Genomic DNA, 18,518 nt, shown 5'->3' on the forward strand with positions numbered 1-18,518 from the left:
TTCTCTGCAGCAAAAACGCAGCTAACCAAAATGTTTTTTTTGGCAAGTGGTTGGTTCATAAAGAAATGATGCAAACAGACAACCAAGTTAAATGTTATTGAAGTTTAATTTTTTGTCTTTACACTGTACATGACACATACAGCACTCCAAAGGAAAGTTTATAAAGCAAATACATAGCAATTTAAATAAACCATTGCTTTCTCTTAATGCAGCTCCTTCCAAAACAACATTCAGGCGTGTTTAAGACAACCCATACTTTGATGGACAGCCTTACACAACCCCTCCTTATTTGAAAGAGCTTTTAAATAAGATCAAGGTTTATTTCTGAGTCATTACAGTTCTTGTAATGCATTCACTTATTCTTATGAATAAGTTATGCCCAATAAAAAGGCCTTTAGCTGACAGACTTGTACTTTATCCACTGGTTTGGGCCACGCACTTCAAAGGGTGGCTCGTTGTAGTAAATGTGGTTTCCTAGTTCTTCCAGTGGTGGCTCTGGGTCAGTGGTAGCAAACTGAGCAGCTTCCTCTATCTCCTTTCTCACTGCCACATCAATTTCCTAAATGAAGAAACGAGATGTTAATTTGAAGTCAGCTCAGAAAAAGCATCCTAATCTTGAAGTTAGTTAAAAGCAGTGATGAAGCCAGACTTTGGCTGGACTTTGTGTTAACACTGTCTATAACAGACCTAAAAAAAAATGTGGAATGTCCCTCCCTACTAAAGTGAAGCATTTGTCCCTTTAGACAGGACAACTAACTTATTCATAGAGGAACATGACCACACCGAGCATTTTTCGTTTTGAATTCTGAGCCTGCAAAACAGTAAGAATGCAGCCAACTTTTACTGCAACCCTGTCAGTCAGTTTATCACCATGCAACCCATCACTTTAGATGCAGAGAGACCTTCATAAGGTGTAAGTAGATCTCAATACCACCTTTGCTTGCTATTACTGTATTACCTTCCACACAGGTCTTTCATAGAAATAATTTTTTTCAGTAGTGATAAACTTGGTAACCCATACATGAGAGGGCTAAGTATATGACACGTTCTATTTGTAGCTTAACCTTTAACTGTCCATATATTCTTTGTCACTTTACATACAAAAGATGTTGAGGTCGGTAACATATACAGCAGCAGCTACACTGGGCATTGTAAGATTTCACTAGAAGCATTTTCTTTGTTTTATTTTAAAAACAAAATTGATCAGAAGTTTTAGAATATTTGCTTTGAGGGTTTCTGGCTTGTTCACAACCAATGACCTTTGCCACTGTTAAGACACCGCGAGTTCAGAGACTTGCCTCCTTTCTAGCTCATATGAGCAAGTTTGATTTCTAGATCTTAGTATGACAATAGATTTATTTGAAGAGCCTTGCACTGAGCTATGCTGTTTCAGCTCATTCAATGTAATGAGTAGTCTCATTAGCTGGTCTACAATGAAATTTCACAGTAGAGTAGCCCAACAAGTTATATTCCAAAAAAATATATTCCAACAAAAAACCCTGAAAGAACGAGTGATGATACACAACGCAGTGTAAATATGTTTCTCAGATAACTAGTATGTGAATGCACAAGAGTTGGCTTAAACATCAATTTAAAGTCATACCTTTAATTCTTCGATGCTTGCAAGGTTATTGTTGATCATTCTGTCCTTCAGCAAAGTAATGGGATCACTTTTGCTTCTCACTTCCTGGATTTCTTCTCTAGTACGATAGCTAGGAGTGAGACAAGCAAAGAGACGGTAGCCTTTAGTGGTGTCCTTGAACAGAAGTGAGGTTCTGGACACAGCTCCCTTTTACAGAAGAGGCATGACCAAAGAATTGTCAGGAACACAATGAAAATACAGCAACATTCATTACTGCACAACCACATCTAGAACACTTCTTAGATTTGAAAGTGGATGCTGAGCTGAAGTAGATACAGACTTGAATATAATGCAGGCAGGGAAAGGGAAGCTATCACAGCCTGAGACAGTTACCTATAGAGGTAGCACTTCCCCCTCCCCATCTCCTCTGAGGAGAAATAACAGTGGGGCTTGGTGGCTTGCTGTGGCGTTAGGTGGGTCACACAGTGTGTGACGTGTTTCATGAGCTCAATCAATGAAAAACTCCATTTCACTACAAGTTTCTGATGATGTGTTAAGACACACCCTACTTCATGTAGGTCAGTTCAAGTTTGTCAGATGGCACACAGTGCCCAAATCTTTCTAGCATCTCTATGTTTGTATTTTTTAAGTATTCCATTTGACTCCATCTGTTGTTATACTTTTAAGTTAGAGGATTTTATATACTCTAAAAACCCTAGAGAAGTGCGCTGCTTTTCAGTCAAAGCTTGCTTTTAACACACCATAAACTCACACTGAATGCAGAATTCATTAATAAAAAGTACAGAAATTTAACAAACTCAGCTCTTGTTCTAGAACTAAATTTCCTACCAGTGCAAATAAAACGTGTATGTTACATTGCCCCTGATTACCCACTGAGTGATGAGATGAGTGACCAGACTGGGCAGTGATTTATTTCATCGTGACTACCTTTACGCACTTCACACTGGATTTAAACACCAAATCCATGACAGTTTCCTGATTTTGACCATCAATACTTAATTATTTTCAGCAAATACCAATAAAGTATTTCACAGTACCTTATTCCAGGGTCACTCATACTGTGGCCGTGGTAACGGTATGTCTGCAACTCCATCACGATAGGACCCTCAAAAAGACAGGAGATGCAGAGCATTATCACCTCGAGCAATCGCTGTGTTATTATAGCAGCTCACCTATAGCAATACTGCACCAATGACAAATGATTTTAATGCAGTTTTCTTAGTTTAATTAATTCACATAACATTATGGCAACTAGTAAAATGAAACGTAACTTTTCAAATAAGATTATGTTGATACTACTAGCCTTTACTTCCGTGTTTTTATTGAGCAGTATTACACCATTTGGTCCCTCCCAATGCCACTGAACCACTACCCAGACTACTTCAAATCACCTATTATTTTCACTTTAAGACTGTAACTAGCAGAAACTAGTTCTTCTTTATGAAATTTTCTTCTTTTCATGCTGTGCATTCCAAGCGTAAATATCATTTTGCTAAATATTTCAACAAATGTGAGAACCAATGTATCATACTTGGGTGACAGACACTTGTGCTGAAAAACCTTAAGGTTTTATCTAGTTCTGTATGCATTGCTAGGGAGGTATATAAAAATAGATCTCTTATCAGCTTGTATCAAGTCTCACAGAACTTCACTTTCCCTTTGTTGCAAATATAGAATTGTTTTCCTTGCCACTTACCCTAAGAAATCTCTTCACAAGAACACAGCTGTCTAACAGTCCACACGTTTTAAGCAGAATTTAAGTAAGATAGAAAGCAGGAAGAAGTTAACAGGGTACCAGGTCTGTGATTTTTTTTCTTCTAGCTTCATTAATACCAATTGCATGTAAACAATCCTAACAGTATTAAAAGAACTCTCAATGACTCCCAGGTTCCATTTGGTGGAGAAAAAAGGAAATGAATGTCAAACAAGTCATAGCTACTACAGAAAACTGGGCTAGATGAGAAATATTTTATGCAGCAACTATTGCTACGACTTCCACCTATGGTAGAGGAGTGGCTATTGACTTACTTTTCCAGCTCTGCAGTGCTCAGTTGCAAACTTGGTTGCTTCTCGGACACATAGAACATCCATGCCATCCACCTGAGACACAGAACAGCAAGTTGAGCCAAAGAATTGCCAAAAACTAGCCTGCAAGTTCAGTACTTCCGTATTGTAAGTGCAACAGGAATTCAATTTCAAGTTTTCCTATTTTTAAGAGTATTTATAAATATACCGAGAAATACATTTACTGCACATACTTGCACGCCTCAGAACAAACTGGAGTTGCACTCACCCTGAGCCCTGGAATGAAGTCTCCTCTTTTGTAGTAGTCCGTACTGGCTGCAGCTCTTTCAACCGAAGTTCCCATCCCATACCGATTGTTCTCACAGATGAAAACACAAGGCAATTTCCACAAGGCTGCCATGTTGTATGTTTCAAATATCTGGCCCTGAAAGAAAAGGAGAAGTTATTTCTAGTCAGGGAGCTCAGACTGCAAGCATGAGGCTCTAATGAAAAATCATTCAGCTGCAGATGTCTAACTAGTAAAACTTCTAACACTAAAAGTAATCTGAAAGCAGCTACTCGCTGCAGCTCAGCAGGAATAAGAGAGAAGTTACCTGGTAAGGTAACTGTCACCTCAACTAATAGTTCATAGATCCTCTGTATGTTTAAACCTATTATTTTTTTAAACCTATTTTAGTATCCATGTTCTGATAGCACAAAACCTACTTTAATCAAAGTATTTTACGAATAGTCATAAGAAACTTCTTGATTGATTAACTTGGCAGGGCACTGCTACAGCAAAGTAAAAGAAAAGTTCAACCACATCGACTGCATCAGCCTTACGACTTTAACTCTTAACACAGAAGAAAAACAAGAGCTGAGCCCTTAACCTGTGTTTTTGAAGTGGCAAGATACATCAACACTGCACTCTAAAACACTGATTTCTTATCTGGCTTAATTTTTCTGCCCAAAATATGAAAACAACTGTCCGAATGTCTGAAGCAGCTCTGCAAGACACTTGGTATCAGTGGCCTTCTTTAATAAAGCATTCTTGCAGCAGGAAGTCCAACATAAAATCTTGTTTTTAGTTCCAAGACAGATGTTGTCTGGGTTGCAGACTCTGAACAGGCTAAAGATGTGCTCCTGCTACCTTGCAAAAAGGCAGAGCTCATGGTTCACGGAGTGAAAACAGATTACCCACAGACACACTCCTCACAGAGCCACATTTAAACAAAGCTCGTTTACCTGATTGGCTGCACCATCCCCATATAAAGTCAGACAGACTTCGTTTTTACCAAAGTATTTACAGGCCAGAGCAATCCCAGCTCCAAGAGGAACCTGTCACAGAGCACAGGAGAAGGCAAAAATTTAGAACAATGTTCAGAGGAGCTGAAAACAAGTAGCTGGTGAAATGTCAAGAGACATTTACTGTGTTAAGGATCTGCTCAAGGAATGAAGAGTTGTTACCAACACAGAGAGGAAACAGTGGCATGGGACACAAGCCAAATTCAACTTGTGTTTTAAAGTAGAAATCATGTACATACCTGAGCGCCAACAATACCATTACCACCGTAGAAGTTTTTGGTATACATGTGCATTGATCCTCCTTTTCCCTTCACACATCCTCCTTTTCGACCTGAAACATGATCAAAAAGGGATTTATTTTTTCAGAGGAAAAATACTATACAAATGGTAACATCTAATCTGATCCTTTAAAAGGTAACAACCCTAAGACAACATTGTATTTGTCACCAGATTCACCTCAGTAGAGGTAACACATTGATTCCCAAGGACATAATGGCCTCTATCTGCAGAGTTTACATTTAAATGTATCTATCTATCTAAATAAATAAATAACCAGGAGGAAGAACGATCATGAAAACATTTCAAGAAATACAAAACGAGATTTATGAAGAAACTTCAAAGCCACCCAAGGAATTTCAGTGTCCTCAACACAAAAGCACTCTCTAGCAAAGTAGTGATTTTATTTTTCTAAATAACCAACACAGTCTACATTTCTCATACCTGTAACCTATGCTACTGTAACAAGAAGTACATATACAGTCCTTTTTAATTCTTGCTTCTGCAGTAGAAATATGAACAGTTCCAAAATAATTGCAATAATCTATGTCTTCTCTTTGACAATAACCAGAAGTAAAAATTACAGATTCAAAATAAAAAATAAGAAAACCAACAGCCATACAACAACACAACTCCCACCCTCCATATAAACATCAATACATAGCCCAGCAGTATTCAAGCTGTCGTTTACAGATAACTGGCAGCCCGTGAAGCACCACAAGAAGTCCCATCAAATGAGTAACTTTTTCAAATACACATTAAGTGTACTCAAACGTAGTTGGAAGACAAAGGTAGCATCCATGACAGTGCACTAAAAGAGCAAACTCACTGCTGCCATCAGTACCTGAAAGTAAAACACTCCAATACCATTCCAAATCCAACCCACTTTTTATTTAAAAGGTGCCTTTTACAATTTCAAAAATCAGACTTTTTCTTTGCTGTTATCTCCTCTTCCCACAGAAACAAGGTAAAGAGTTAATTTTTGTTAGCTGCCAAACCAGTTATCAAAACCAGCAAGAATACTGCCCTCCAGCTGAGGTCCTACAGATGCTAAGCATTAAGATTATTTTCATTTAATAAAATGTATCGCAACAATGTATAGCTGTCAAAAAGCAACCTCTCAAGCCCATCTCTCCCCAACACAAGGCTTGCTATCTTCCACCAATTCAGCAAGTGCAATCCTCCACACTGTTCTCTTAACTATGAACAGAACTACACTGTGTAGGCAGCAGAGCAACCTTAAACCCTGCTGAATACACCTGTCTAGTTCAACAAGAACTTTGATAATCAGTGGTTTTCCAGCTACATTACCAAATCATGACTTATGTGAAATTTCTTATACAGGATCACAGCTGCTACCGTCAAAAGACTTACTAAACAATAATAAGGAAAGCTTGACATCTGTGTGTTTCTTCCTTGTCCATTAGTTCTGTTTCCTCTCAGAAGAGGAAATTAGATTGGTTTAACATAATGTACTTTGGCAAATTATGTTGGCTCTTAATGTCACCTTTTAGGTAATAAAGTACTCACAGCATAATTTAATCATCTTCTCCAGGAATAGACTGTGGCCAACTGCTTTATTTCTCTATTTTTTCTCCATTTACTTTTTAAAATATAACTGTAAATCCAATACTTTCAGATGCAGCACTGATTTAAATTACAGAAATTTTTGCCTAAAGCAAGTTTGAGCTGCAAGAAGTTTTCTTAAATTGGTCAGGTGGACCAGGCCCAGCTAATCTAAGAACACACAATTTCTCATCAGCCTGTGCCACTTCTTACATTTCTTACCATAATCTGCTTTTTAAACTTAATCATAAAGGCTTGTATTTTACTTCTAAGCACAGTTTGCTTATTTTGCCTTAGGGTTGGCGGTTGTTTTAGAAGTAGAATGCTGGTGCTGCTCTGGAATCTGTACTTCCCTTTCTTAAGGGTGAATCATTTTTATTATTGGTCTTCTTTGTACTTTTACTATGCCCATGAAGTGGTTTCACATGGGCTTCGACAGATTCTGCAGCTAGGGCCAAAGCAAAAAAAAAAAAAGTCCAAATAAAAAAAACACAAACCAAACAAAGATTAATTTTCATCATAAAAATACTGTTTTACATTTAAACATCAGTAACCTTCCTTCACATTTTTGTACAACCCTTCCTCTTGTACCTCTTGTATTTTAGCTTAGTTGCAATTCCTAATTTACCACAGTCACTTTTCCCTATTCTTTCTACTCCTCCTAGAACAACCTGGTCTCCACAATATCATTCCTCAGGGAACTGTCAATTCTCCCAAACAATTCTTTCCTACAGTTTGTTTCCCATAGGATGATCTTACCTATTAGTCTTTGGTTGACTCTGCCTCCTGCTCGTTCAAACATTTTTAAACTCTGTCACTTCCTGGTCACTGTAACTCAGGCTATCTTTCAGTTTTGCATTTTTCAGTCAAGATCTTTGTTCTTAAAAATGAACTCCAGTGGCACACCTATCCAGAAACTTGCCCCAAGCACCATTCTTGGAACAACGGTCTCTGTACTGCTGCTGTTCTTCCCCCCTTAAAAGGGCTCCACTAAAACCAAGTGTAATGCTATAGAATATGATGCATTGAGAAGTAAATTAGACAATAACATCACCGATATTTATGGTTTCAGGTCCAATAACAGACCTCAGTCAACAAAGTTTCCTTCTTTACTTTCTTCCTTACCTGTACCTAACAACATTTGGCAAGTCAAACACATGCTATCTTAGTATATAAAGCCATACCTCTTCTCTATCTCCATAATGTGCTTTTCTGTATTAATGTTTCAAGCATGCAAATGCTCAGATTAAGTCTTCATTACAGCAATGATTCATAATACCAGCAGCATACAAAGGCCTTCGAATTCCTTGTTAATTTTTCACTTCTGACATCAGTACGCAGATCTCAGCAGGCTGACCCACTCCTCTTGCCTGCTCCCCTTACAATCTGACTGTCAATAACCACCTCCTTTCCGCAAAAATTTAGGTAGACATCACCATGTCATGCTCTTGTTTTTCAAAAAGAGTCACAAATTTCCCAAACCATTCATTTTATCATTACAAGCAGTGCCTACCAGTCTAAGACTTCAGCAGCATAATTCAGAAAATTCAAGTCTGCCTCCAAGAAAAGGTAATACCCTGCCATATTGAGAATAAATGACAACCGCTAGCAAGCTTCATTTAAGCAAGCTGCTACAGCACATCAAACATTGCATACAGTATCAAGAAGTTTTCTAAAGTTATGCCTTGGAAGGCATATGACCAGCTTATGACTTACGTTTTATTATAAGAAGTGGCTGCATCATAAATTAAAAAAGATTTTCTACTATATCCCTAAATTACTTCTGAAGCCCCAGTACACTTTGTACATCAACAGCATTTTGAATTTGAGTAAAAAAAGTCTGATGTGAGTACAGCAGCACGTGAATCCTCATTCTACTCAGCACGTACCTGTAAGCTCAGCAAGAATTTCTCGAACGGGAACACCTCGTGCATAGGTAAAACCGTGAGCTCTGTACGCTGTGATCACGTGGTCTGTAGGCTTTATGGCAACTTCAAGCCCTACGCAGCAAGCCTCCTGTTACAGATGAAAAGTAAGTTTAGCAATGAAGAAAAGCACAGAGTTTCCACAGTCAGCAGCGTGGCAAGGTCTACCTTTGGTGCCCCTACAAGAAATAAAGGAGAAAAGAGAAAAAGCACAGCTACAGAAGGCTGCCTTGAATACAAAGGTGATGTTAGGCCTGTTTGTCCAAAATCTGGAGCTACAACATCCTTGGGCTCTATATTCCAACCTGTCCTGTCTGCAGCCAACAAAATTAGACAGGAGGAATATGAGAAGCTAAAAAGACGCGCAAGCTTTTTCCTAAACACATCTCCCAAATGAAGTATCTAAATAATTGCAATTCAAAAATGGGCAGAGGATGGACAGACAGCAAAGTTTCACCAAGTTCAGGAAGTTCTTTCTCCTGACTCTTGTTTTATAGTGGGTACCTGATCTACGAACCACTGGAACAAAAACCTGCCTTCTCTCTCTTCCTATTGCTGTCTCAAGACCCCAGGGATTCCCTTGTGCGCTCACAGACAGGTTTTAAAGAAATAAAGAACCAAATCACAGATCCCACGACAACTTCAGCCATTCTACACAGACACCCAGTTATAGATTTACTCTCCCATCTATTCAAATCCCTACGTAACTATGGCAAGACAATATAAAAACATCTTGGGAGGGGGGAAGGAATGGAGAATCTCACCTGACCATCATACAAGTGGCAGAAGCCACGAATAATCTTCTGCTTGTACAGCTGGTCAGACTTCAGCTCCATGCGTCGTATGGTCTGCATCGTCTTGTAGTAATGGAGCCCCTCCTCTCGAGTCATCACTGCCGTGGTACTAGGGCCTTCTTCCAGGCGGTGAAGGTCACATTTCTGCAAAGTTGAACAAGTATTTATTTCTTGAAAGTAGCTGATCCCATTTCTATCACTTTTTTTTTTTTTTTAAAAATGCCACACCATTTTCAAATCCTGGTTGTAATACCTTTTTAAAAAGAAGGCCAGCAAAACCTAAATGCCCAGGTCAAACAAAGTACAAAATTTATGCACCGTTTCCAAATTCAGGAAAATAAAAGCTTTACTTTCAATAAAGACAGATTTCCATTCACAAAATGAAAGCTTATAGCTCCTACTACCAGCAGGTGAAGTTAAGTGCTCATGAAATGCTAGAAAAGCTCATTTCCATGGTTATTGTATTCCAAATACTTGACAAGATGCACATAGGCTTAGTGAAGTGACAAGACAGGAGTTTCCTCTGTGGGAGTTTTTAAGATCTGGTCTTAAGTCTGGACCTCACCTCTTCTACAACCACTTTTACCCACAGCTATAAACTGCTGCGGCAGCAGCCACCCCACTGGCCAAACCACAACACATACCACAACAATTCCTCCCCAAACCATGGCCTATCCTGAGCTGCGTGGAGGGCTGATTTTAGGTACCCATACCAAAAATCCTTCCAGTCCAGCGGAAGGGACCAACAAATAGCTCTGTCAACACAGATGGGCAAAATACTGCTTTACAGGTTACATGACATTTTGTGTTAGAGCAACTCCGACAATGCCCTGAGGAATTTCATACAATGCACTTGCACACTACTTTACTTTGAATTAACACAGTCACACAACCACACACTTCCAAGCAGCATGCTTCCAGCTCCATCTAAAAATCAGGCCAGGTAGTACAGGGCTTGGTTCTAAAAACTCTTCTAATTTAAACATCCATCATTTCAAGATCTACAACAGTGCTTACAAAGAATACCAGTATAAAGCCTTCAGCTTCATCATTACCTTGATTTCAAATGTAGCTTCATTTGCAAAGTCTGCATAGTTACGTGATGCTACCATCACTCGAGAAGCCTTAAAAAAAAAACACAAAAACAAATATGAGCAACATTGAAATATAATTACAAGATAAAGCAAATGAATTGTCAAATTCTAACACCCAAATTGAAATAATTTTTAATGAAACTCTCCGGTGGCATATCCTTATAGTATTAGAGAACTTTCATTTTGTACATACGTACTAGAACTCCTTTAAAACACAGGATTTGAAATTAAGATTAGAAATTATATCCTTGATTAATTAAAGAAAACCTATAAGCTTCAAAATACCGTGAAGAGCATAAAAATCCTAAAAATACATACTCTTCTACACAACTACTGCATATTTCAATGGCTCTTGGCACTGACTGGAATTTCACCTTGACAGAACAAAAACTTTCTTTGGAAAAAAAAACAAAACACGTCAGATGTGTGGAACGTGAATTACAATTGCTCTTTCCTTTTAACAGGAAAAGAAGGTGGGTGGATGCAAGGCAACAAGCAGTGAAGAAGGAGAGTACTATGTAAGTGGGTAATAGCATGGCCACTACCTGAGGATACATGAAATACACAAGTACAGAATGGCTGGCAGAGTAAGGGAGAGACAAGAAAGATGTTTAAACAAATACTGATGTCTTTTCTAACAGTGTGAATACAGGCTATTATTACCTGACCGATAACTGGTGTTCTTGAATAAATTTACTTCATCTATTCATGCACACCTTGTGGCCATAAGGAGTGCACTTGATCTTTAGCAGCAAAATCATATTGCTAATTAAGTTACCCATAAATTTCTGTAGCTTATTCAACTCTGGAATTTGCATACACTTAGATCAAGGTTCATTCTTTCAAAATTTTGAGACTATCCAGTCCTGTGTCTCCAACAATGGTATGATTGATAGATATAAAATTTGGAAAAAGGCCAGGAGAAATTTTCTTAATCCTTCTTCATTATCTACCATTGCCTATTTGATTTGGCTATCATGATCTCCCATCCCCCCAACATTATCAGATTAAATGTTTGAAGATTTTAAATTTAAACCAGGTTTCCACACTGTTTACCATAATGCAACAGTATTATCAGCGATAAAAAGCTATTTTAGTTCTAGAGCTGGAAGTCTGTCAAGAGTTTACTATTCGCAGAACCACCGAAGGGCTGAGGTTGGAAGGGACCTTTGGAGGCCGGCCTGGTCTGATCCCAGCCCTGAGCACTACACGAAAGCAATGCGAGGCAGTCTGTACAAAAGTTCTTAATACATGGCCAGTACACGTTAAAAAAAATAAAGACAGAAAACCTTGACCAAACTGGTTTAGGCCTTACCTCACTAACAGCTCCCTAGGTTAGCAGCATTTGGAAGGGAAAAAGGATAAAGAAAAAAAGAGTAAGTAACTGTAACAAACCATTGGGGGAGGAGAAATCAGCACATTATTAACAAACTGCAATACAGTTTACAGGTAAGCTCTGAGTCACAGAAAACTATCTTTACACTTAATAATATGATCAAAACAGGTATAAAACGCTGCCTAATGGATTAAGACTGCTGCTATTTATTTGCTATTTTATGCCTGTGTTATAAATGCCTAAGAACAAGTAAAGAGAAATCTTTGCATATTTGTCAGTCACTAGGATCCAAAACACTACATTAAGATATCCAAAATGGGTCTGGTTTGGACATCTAGGAAAGCACAGCGTGTCAAAAGCAGTCCAAGTACATGCAGTAAGGAACAAGTTTTTGGCATCCATCTGTAAATTTTAATGCAATCTAGCTGTAAATTAAGGAATACCTTCAGATGCATATTCCATACAGTCCCAACGCACAGAGAAAGATTTGCTGATGAACCTACTCTCTCATGCCATTCCCGTGAAACCAGCCACCCACAGGCTTTCGTGCCAGGGCAAGAAATTACTAGGCAAGTGAATTACTTCAGGAGCACAGTAAGAGATATGCTCTCAACGTCGAAAAGGCTATTGATCTCAATTACCAAAAAGCACCCTTTAACACTGCCAAAAACAAAATATATGATCTTGCCAATGTGCCTTTTTGTCAGCTAGATTATTTTCTCCTCATGGCCACAGTCGTTATAATGGAATAATAATGAGAAAGTAGAAGAGAATTGTGAAAATGTTTCACATGAAAGAGATGAAATGAAGCACAAATGCCATGAAATAACACAATTTGAACTAAAATTCAGGAAGAGCTCAAATGATCGCTATTTGAGCAAAGGCAAAGCACTCCAAAAAGGGGCCAGGGTGGGGGAATTTTGAAGTGGGCCTGCAAAAGGCCTTCAAAAAGGGATCGCTGTGTTTTATACCTAATTTAGATCGCGCACCAGGAGCCTCTGGACGGGGCACCTATGGGTGCCAGCCTCCAGGCCGCACCCTGGCCGTGCTCCAGCCAGCACTGGGGCGGCACGTCCTCGCCCCGTGTGACAGCACTCGCCGTGCACATGGCGCACTTCCCTAAATATTAACCTCAACACGGAAACCGGCCCTGCCCTGGCGTCAGGCGAGCGGGACACCTGAGGTACGCTCCGGTTTGCGAGCGCAGTCAGAGCCCGGCTGCTTACAGACACCCCCCCCACACACACAGCGACCATCTTGACTTTATTTTTATGCAGCCTTTGGCACAGAGCTGGCAGAGCAGAGCCCTGAAACCCCTTTATTATTACTGATAATTTCTTATTATGATTGCTGTTTCTCCGTCAGCCCCCCCACACCAGCAGCCCCCCCCCTCCCTGAGGCAGCGCGCGCCTCCCCCCCTCAGCGACCGTTGGGGCCGTTACCCCCGCCCCCCGGGTAACGGCCTCCCCCTCACCGTCCTGCCGGCGGCGGCGGCGGCGGCCGGGCCGGGCAGCACTCGGGAGAGGGCGGCCAGCAGCATCTTGCGCATGGAGCGGGGAGGGAGGGCGGCGGCGGCGGCACCGGCACCGTGCTGGGCCCCGTCCTCGAGTCTCCTTCAAGCCGCAGCCGCGCAGCCGCCACCGCCGAGCCCGCCCAAGCGCCCGCCCCCCGCGGCCCCTGCGCGCATGCCCGGTGGCGGTTGGGGCCGTTAGGGGTTCTGTCAGGGGTTCTGTCAGGGTTTCTGTCAGGGCTGAGGGCGAAATTTGTATAAATGCCTGAAGGGGGGTTCTCTCTAGAGAAAGGAAGGGCCCGGGGGGGCTGTGGGGAGTGTTCCCCAGAAATCCGGCTGTCCACGCGTGTTGCAGGATTTCCCGAGCCGCCTGGCAGCACCCAGAGGTGGGCAGGGGAAGCTGAGGCACTCCCTGGGGTGACCCTGCACTGTAACATTCTCTGCAACCTCTCTCAGCAGAGCCCGCTGCTGTTTCTTCCCTCTCTTACGCTAGCAAGGTGTTCTTGGCCCTGTCCTCTTCATTATGCTACCTCTGTGTAACATTGGCACCCCTCCTGCCCTCTCCTACACACCCAGCTTTTGTTCTTATTAATCCATATTTGTTGAGCAAATTTTTTCTCGTTCAGAAAACTGGCCTCTGGTCACAGCTGAGGGCACATAGAGCCTAGGTCATTTGCCTGGGAAGGATGGTGAGGCTGTCAGAGTTCCCTGTGGTGTGCAGCAGAAGAAGCACTCATGATTTTATTCTTGTGTTCTGTTATTCTGTAGATAACGCTCATCTGCTTCTGCTCAAGAGAGTAAAGTGTACTACTGGTGTCCATATGCAAGATGGAAAGCATGTTGAGAAACTCAAATACAACATCTTCAAATGGCAGCACTATGACATAAAGGTTTCAGGAGACCTATGTACAATTGTTAACTATGGACATGGACCTGCTCAAGGAAAAAAATCTGTTTTTATTACAAAAAAAATGCTGTCAAGCTTATTCCAAGTTCAGTATAATCTACCTATTCCTTCATCACATGAAATAAAAAAGTGGAGAAATGTTTCTAATTATGCACCTATAGACAAACATGTTATGAACACTTCTAATAGTCATATAATGTAGTTATTTTTGATGGGAAAGGATACATTTTTATCCCCCTGTGGAAAAATGGTAAAGCACTGATTATGTTACCCCTGTGACATTTTTACTTTTCATGCTATTTCATCAATATTCATGTGTTTTCTCCATTAAAAACTCTTACAACATGTTGAAATAATTAAATCCCTCCCCCCAAAAAGCTAATGCAGAAAGCTAATTCATGAATGAGGTAAACAATGACCAGGAAAACATAAATCATAAGCAGAGAATGCCAATAGAAAATAATTTACTTACTGAAGACGATTATGCAATGTTTCATAATGGAGCACCTTGCCATGTGTGACTCTAGTATTACCACATCAAGGGTGTGTTGCGTGACAGGAGGCCAAAACTCATTGTTTTCTATCGTTCGGGGTGTGATCCTGAAATGTTATCACTCGCTTGGATTGCAGCCGCCGTTACAAGCGTCTGCCGTCGTGTTAAAGGCAGGGGGGAGCACCCGGCGTTCAGGGCTTGTCCCAGCTCACTGTGTCTACATCCAGTAGGAAGCGATCCCTGCTTCATTTCACAAGTCGCCAGTTCACTGCCTGATTTTTCTTCTTCCCATGCCACCAGATCCAGCCTGCAGAAGGCAGTAGTAATGATTCCTTGTGCTTATTTAGTCCCAAATGCTTGAAGTAAGCCGAGGCCGTAGCAGCCCTTCTTAGCGGGGATTCAGTGGCACGGTGATGTGACGCTGTGCAGTGTGTTTGGTGGTGCGGTGTGCGGGAACGTGCGTGGTCTGGTGAGCTGGCTCCACTTGGGAGGGCTGGGATGGGGCAGGCACAGCCTCACCCCCACTGCTGGCGGGGAGCAGCTGCCAGAGCTGCGCCCTGGCTTCTTCACAGGGGGCAGTGGCCAGGTAGCTCCAGCACCACACAGAGGGATGATGGGGTTGAAAGGTGAACGACGAGACCAGGACCTGTGCCTGAACGGAAGAGTGAGGTTATCAAACAGAACAAATGTAGCCCTGGTTCATTTTCCATCTTCAGAATCTGAATCACCAGCCTCCACTCCAGGTGCATCCTCCACTTCTAAGACTGTTTAAGAATGCTCAGCAGGAACCATCCTTTTCTGGTTGCTATTCCTTCTTCAGAGTTTACATTTGGTTTATATCCTTCCATTTTTCTTTCTATCATCCCCTATCCCATTTGATTCTCTTACCTGGCATTTCTTTTGTTGTTCCTCTCTTCCTTTTCTCAGGTCCACATTGCTCCTCTACATCCCTTACCAAAAAAACTTTTTTTTTTTTTCTATTTTGACTCTCACCCCTTCTGACCAATTCCCATTCACTCTTACACTTTCGAGGAGTTCCTGTAATAGGCAGCAACACTACTCCTGACTTGTAATACTGGGATGTGCACTCTATATTTATGGAGGAATTACGATTAATTACATTGTCAAAATTCTTCAGATGATTTGTTTCCTTTGGATTTGCTGGGCTTTGGAAGAGAAGTAGTTTTCTAGGATCTTCCAGATGTTTTCTTTCTAGCAGTGACAGAAAAATGGATGAAGAAGCTATGGTTTCTGTTTGCTATTCTGATTGATTTAGAATCATAAAATTCCTGTATTATTATTTGGAACACAGTGAAGTGCCAAGATGCTACTGAATTTATAATGTAATTTTTCCTCTTTGAGTTTTATCCGTTCATGCCATTTGTCTCCATGCTTCCCGTTATTTTATGTATTTTGTCTAGTCCTCCAAGTAATCCGTATTACAACAGGGAGAGGAGCACTGCTGCTGAAAAGGCTGCCTTCATTTACGTAGTGAACTCCTGGGAGAAAAGAGATGTTATTTTACCATAGTGGGTTAGCCCAACTGCTGTAGGATTATTTGAGCTTAGCTTTGCTCAGTTTGAAACTCTCAGAATGTTGTGAGGAAAGGTTTTGTCAGCATTCTGTCACCGTCAGAATCATGAATAATTCCTCTTTGAATACGGGCTTTTGGGAGACCTCTGACCTGAAATGAAGTATCTAAAGGCACATACAAGGTTACAGTCTGTAAACACATTAGGAGTTCACTCTTTGCCTCGTCATTTGAAGTTTCATTTGAAGATGTGGGTTCCCCATCTGTGGAGGTGTTCAAGGCCAGGCTGATGCGGCCTTGGCCAACCTGATCTAGTGGGTGGCATCTCTGCCTACAGCAGGGGGCTGGAGTTAGATGTTCTTTAAGGTCCTTTCCAGCCCAAGCCATTCTATGATTCCATGATTCTATTCTCTATTTGGTCATGGCTAAAACGTCTGATAAAGTATCATGCCCAGTTTTGAGTGAAGTGTAACTATATGCTTTGAAAAAAGATATGAACTCACTGGAGAAAATCCAGATGAGAAGAATGTAGGTGATCAGTGGCCTGGAAGACAGGACCCAGAAAAAAGTGCTAAAGAATGGATATTGCATCATCCGAAGAAAATTTTGGGGAGAGTTGGTTAATGATTCTTAAATGTGAAATTGTTATACAGGAAAAAAACCCTGTAAAGAGGGCAGGAATTGAGGTCCAAAGCTAGCAAGAGCTGAGATGCAGGTAAGCTGCGTGGAGTGTGCAACACAGCAAAAGGGCTGGTGAGGAACTGGACCTGGGCTTCTTGCCACTGGACATTTCCGAGAACAGGTTTGTTAAATACCTGTCAGGAATGCTCTAGCTTTAGTTAATTTTAAGGCAACAGTATTAATTAGATTATGTTTCTTCCAGCTTTCTTGTCTGTGGTTCGGCATATGGAAGAGACTTTGTTAAAGGAGCTACAGTTCTCTGAAGTCCTACCTGCTTCCCCCTCTCGGGGCTACCTGCACCGCATTTTATTAGATTAAAACACGGTGGGTGTAAGGGAAAAAATAAGGCGTTTGTAGAACAAGTGCCGTAAGGTGGCACTGCAGCACAGGGGATAGGACAACCCGCTACCCTTCCTGCTACATCCAGTAGCTACCAAAAACCTATCGAGAGCCCCAACAGTGACTCAAACCCTTTCAGCAGTAAGGCACTGGAGGTTGCTTAGTTACTTGAGAAAGTATTAGGATAATGTTAAGGGAACAAACTGAAAATAAACTTGTTACATTACAGAAAGGGTGTGACAGCTTGGTACTGCTTCCCCAGTTGCATCTAGGCTGTTTGCTTCCTTTCCCTGAGCACAAGAAATTGGTGGTTTATACCAAATCTGTTGCTGTTGCCCACAGTCCCGTCTCCCTTGGGGGAAGAGGTGCCTAGTTTAGGTTGGTCCTCCAGTAATTTTGATGTTTATCTAGTTTTAATGAAGCTCCTAGACTGGAAGGGAGTCAAATTTATACAACTGTCCCCACAACAAAGAAACTCAACTGTACTGGTTGCAAAGCTTTTGGCACCACTGGAAAATCCACACTGCTTCCATAGCATATGGCAAGGGTCACCTGTCACAAAAAGGTTTGGTGCCAGACCTGCATGATCTGAAGCCAAATTGTCTCTGACAGCCCCCAGTGGATTCTGATTCATCCTTTGCTTTCTCTGGTTGAGTAACGATAGAGTGCCACTTAGCATGCATGCATCTGGATCCATGTGCCGAAAATCTGCAAATAATTATGTGAGGGAATGTTTTGTTTATGAAAGCAGATCAAACAAATAACAGAATTAAGGATGATCTTTAATTTGGCTTCCTGAGCTTTGATACCAAAATACACTCTTGCCCATTTGTGGAAGACTTATGAATAAAATCCAACTCTCTAATCCCACGCTTTAAAAAATTCTTCTCTCTCTCTCTCTCTCTCTTTCCCCCCCCCCCCCCCCCCCGTTATGACTAAGAACATTCAAAATTACCCTCAATTATGCAATTAAGACTACTCCAAATGCGTACAAATGGAAAGGGATGTGTGGAGTGAATTGAGTAAGAACATAGAGTTTCTTCAGGATGATCGAAAAGCATTTGAATGCAAGAATTTAAGGGAACTTTGTCTTTCACCAAACTGCTGAATCTCTTCTGGTAATCTGCATGTGACTTTCTACATGACTAGAATGA

The 18,518-nt window shown here is 41.1% G+C and overlaps 1 protein-coding gene and 1 long non-coding RNA gene across 3 annotated transcripts; one reads left to right on the forward strand and one right to left on the reverse strand.

Moving 5' to 3' along the window:
* Positions 1–87: 87 nt before the first annotated feature.
* On the reverse strand, positions 88–13,583 carry PDHA1 (pyruvate dehydrogenase E1 subunit alpha 1). 2 transcript variants are annotated; one of them, XM_027448327.3, is made up of 12 exons: positions 13,378–13,583; positions 11,883–11,897; positions 10,529–10,597; positions 9,444–9,617; positions 8,644–8,770; positions 5,152–5,243; positions 4,853–4,945; positions 3,897–4,052; positions 3,632–3,703; positions 2,641–2,708; positions 1,604–1,712; positions 88–559 (listed from the first exon to the last, which is right to left on the reverse strand). In XM_027448327.3, the coding sequence occupies exons 1-12, from the start codon at positions 13,450–13,452 to the stop codon at positions 395–397; spliced, it is 1,215 nt and encodes a 404-aa protein (XP_027304128.2). In that variant the 5' UTR covers positions 13,453–13,583; the 3' UTR covers positions 88–394. The 2 variants fall into 2 exon arrangements, with proteins under 2 accessions (XP_027304128.2, XP_027304131.2); XM_027448330.3 differs by lacking the exon at positions 11,883–11,897 and having other exon boundaries at positions 13,378–13,582.
* Positions 13,584–13,657: 74 nt separating this feature from the next.
* LOC106015316 (uncharacterized) lies at positions 13,658–18,267 on the forward strand. Its single transcript, XR_001187262.5, has 3 exons — positions 13,658–13,799; positions 14,182–17,146; positions 17,228–18,267. It is a non-coding gene; the product is annotated as an uncharacterized lncRNA (long non-coding RNA).
* Positions 18,268–18,518: the final 251 nt, after the last annotated feature.

The sequence above is a fragment of the Anas platyrhynchos genome, chromosome 1 (genome assembly GCF_047663525.1).
Source record: "Anas platyrhynchos isolate ZD024472 breed Pekin duck chromosome 1, IASCAAS_PekinDuck_T2T, whole genome shotgun sequence".
NCBI lineage: Eukaryota > Metazoa > Chordata > Aves > Anseriformes > Anatidae > Anas > Anas platyrhynchos.

Coding starts and splice junctions, on each gene's coding strand:
- PDHA1 (XM_027448327.3), bottom strand. CDS start 13,452: ATGCGCAAGATGCTGCTGGCCGCCCTCTCCCGAGTGCTGCCCGGCCCG. Junction 5,244..8,643: donor AATTCTTGCTGAGCTTACAG/GTACGTGCTGAG, acceptor ATCATGTTTCAG/GTCGAAAAGGAGGATGTGTG. Junction 3,704..3,896: donor ACTTCATTCCAGGGCTCAGG/GTGAGTGCAACT, acceptor TCTGTGTCTCAG/GTGGATGGCATGGATGTTCT.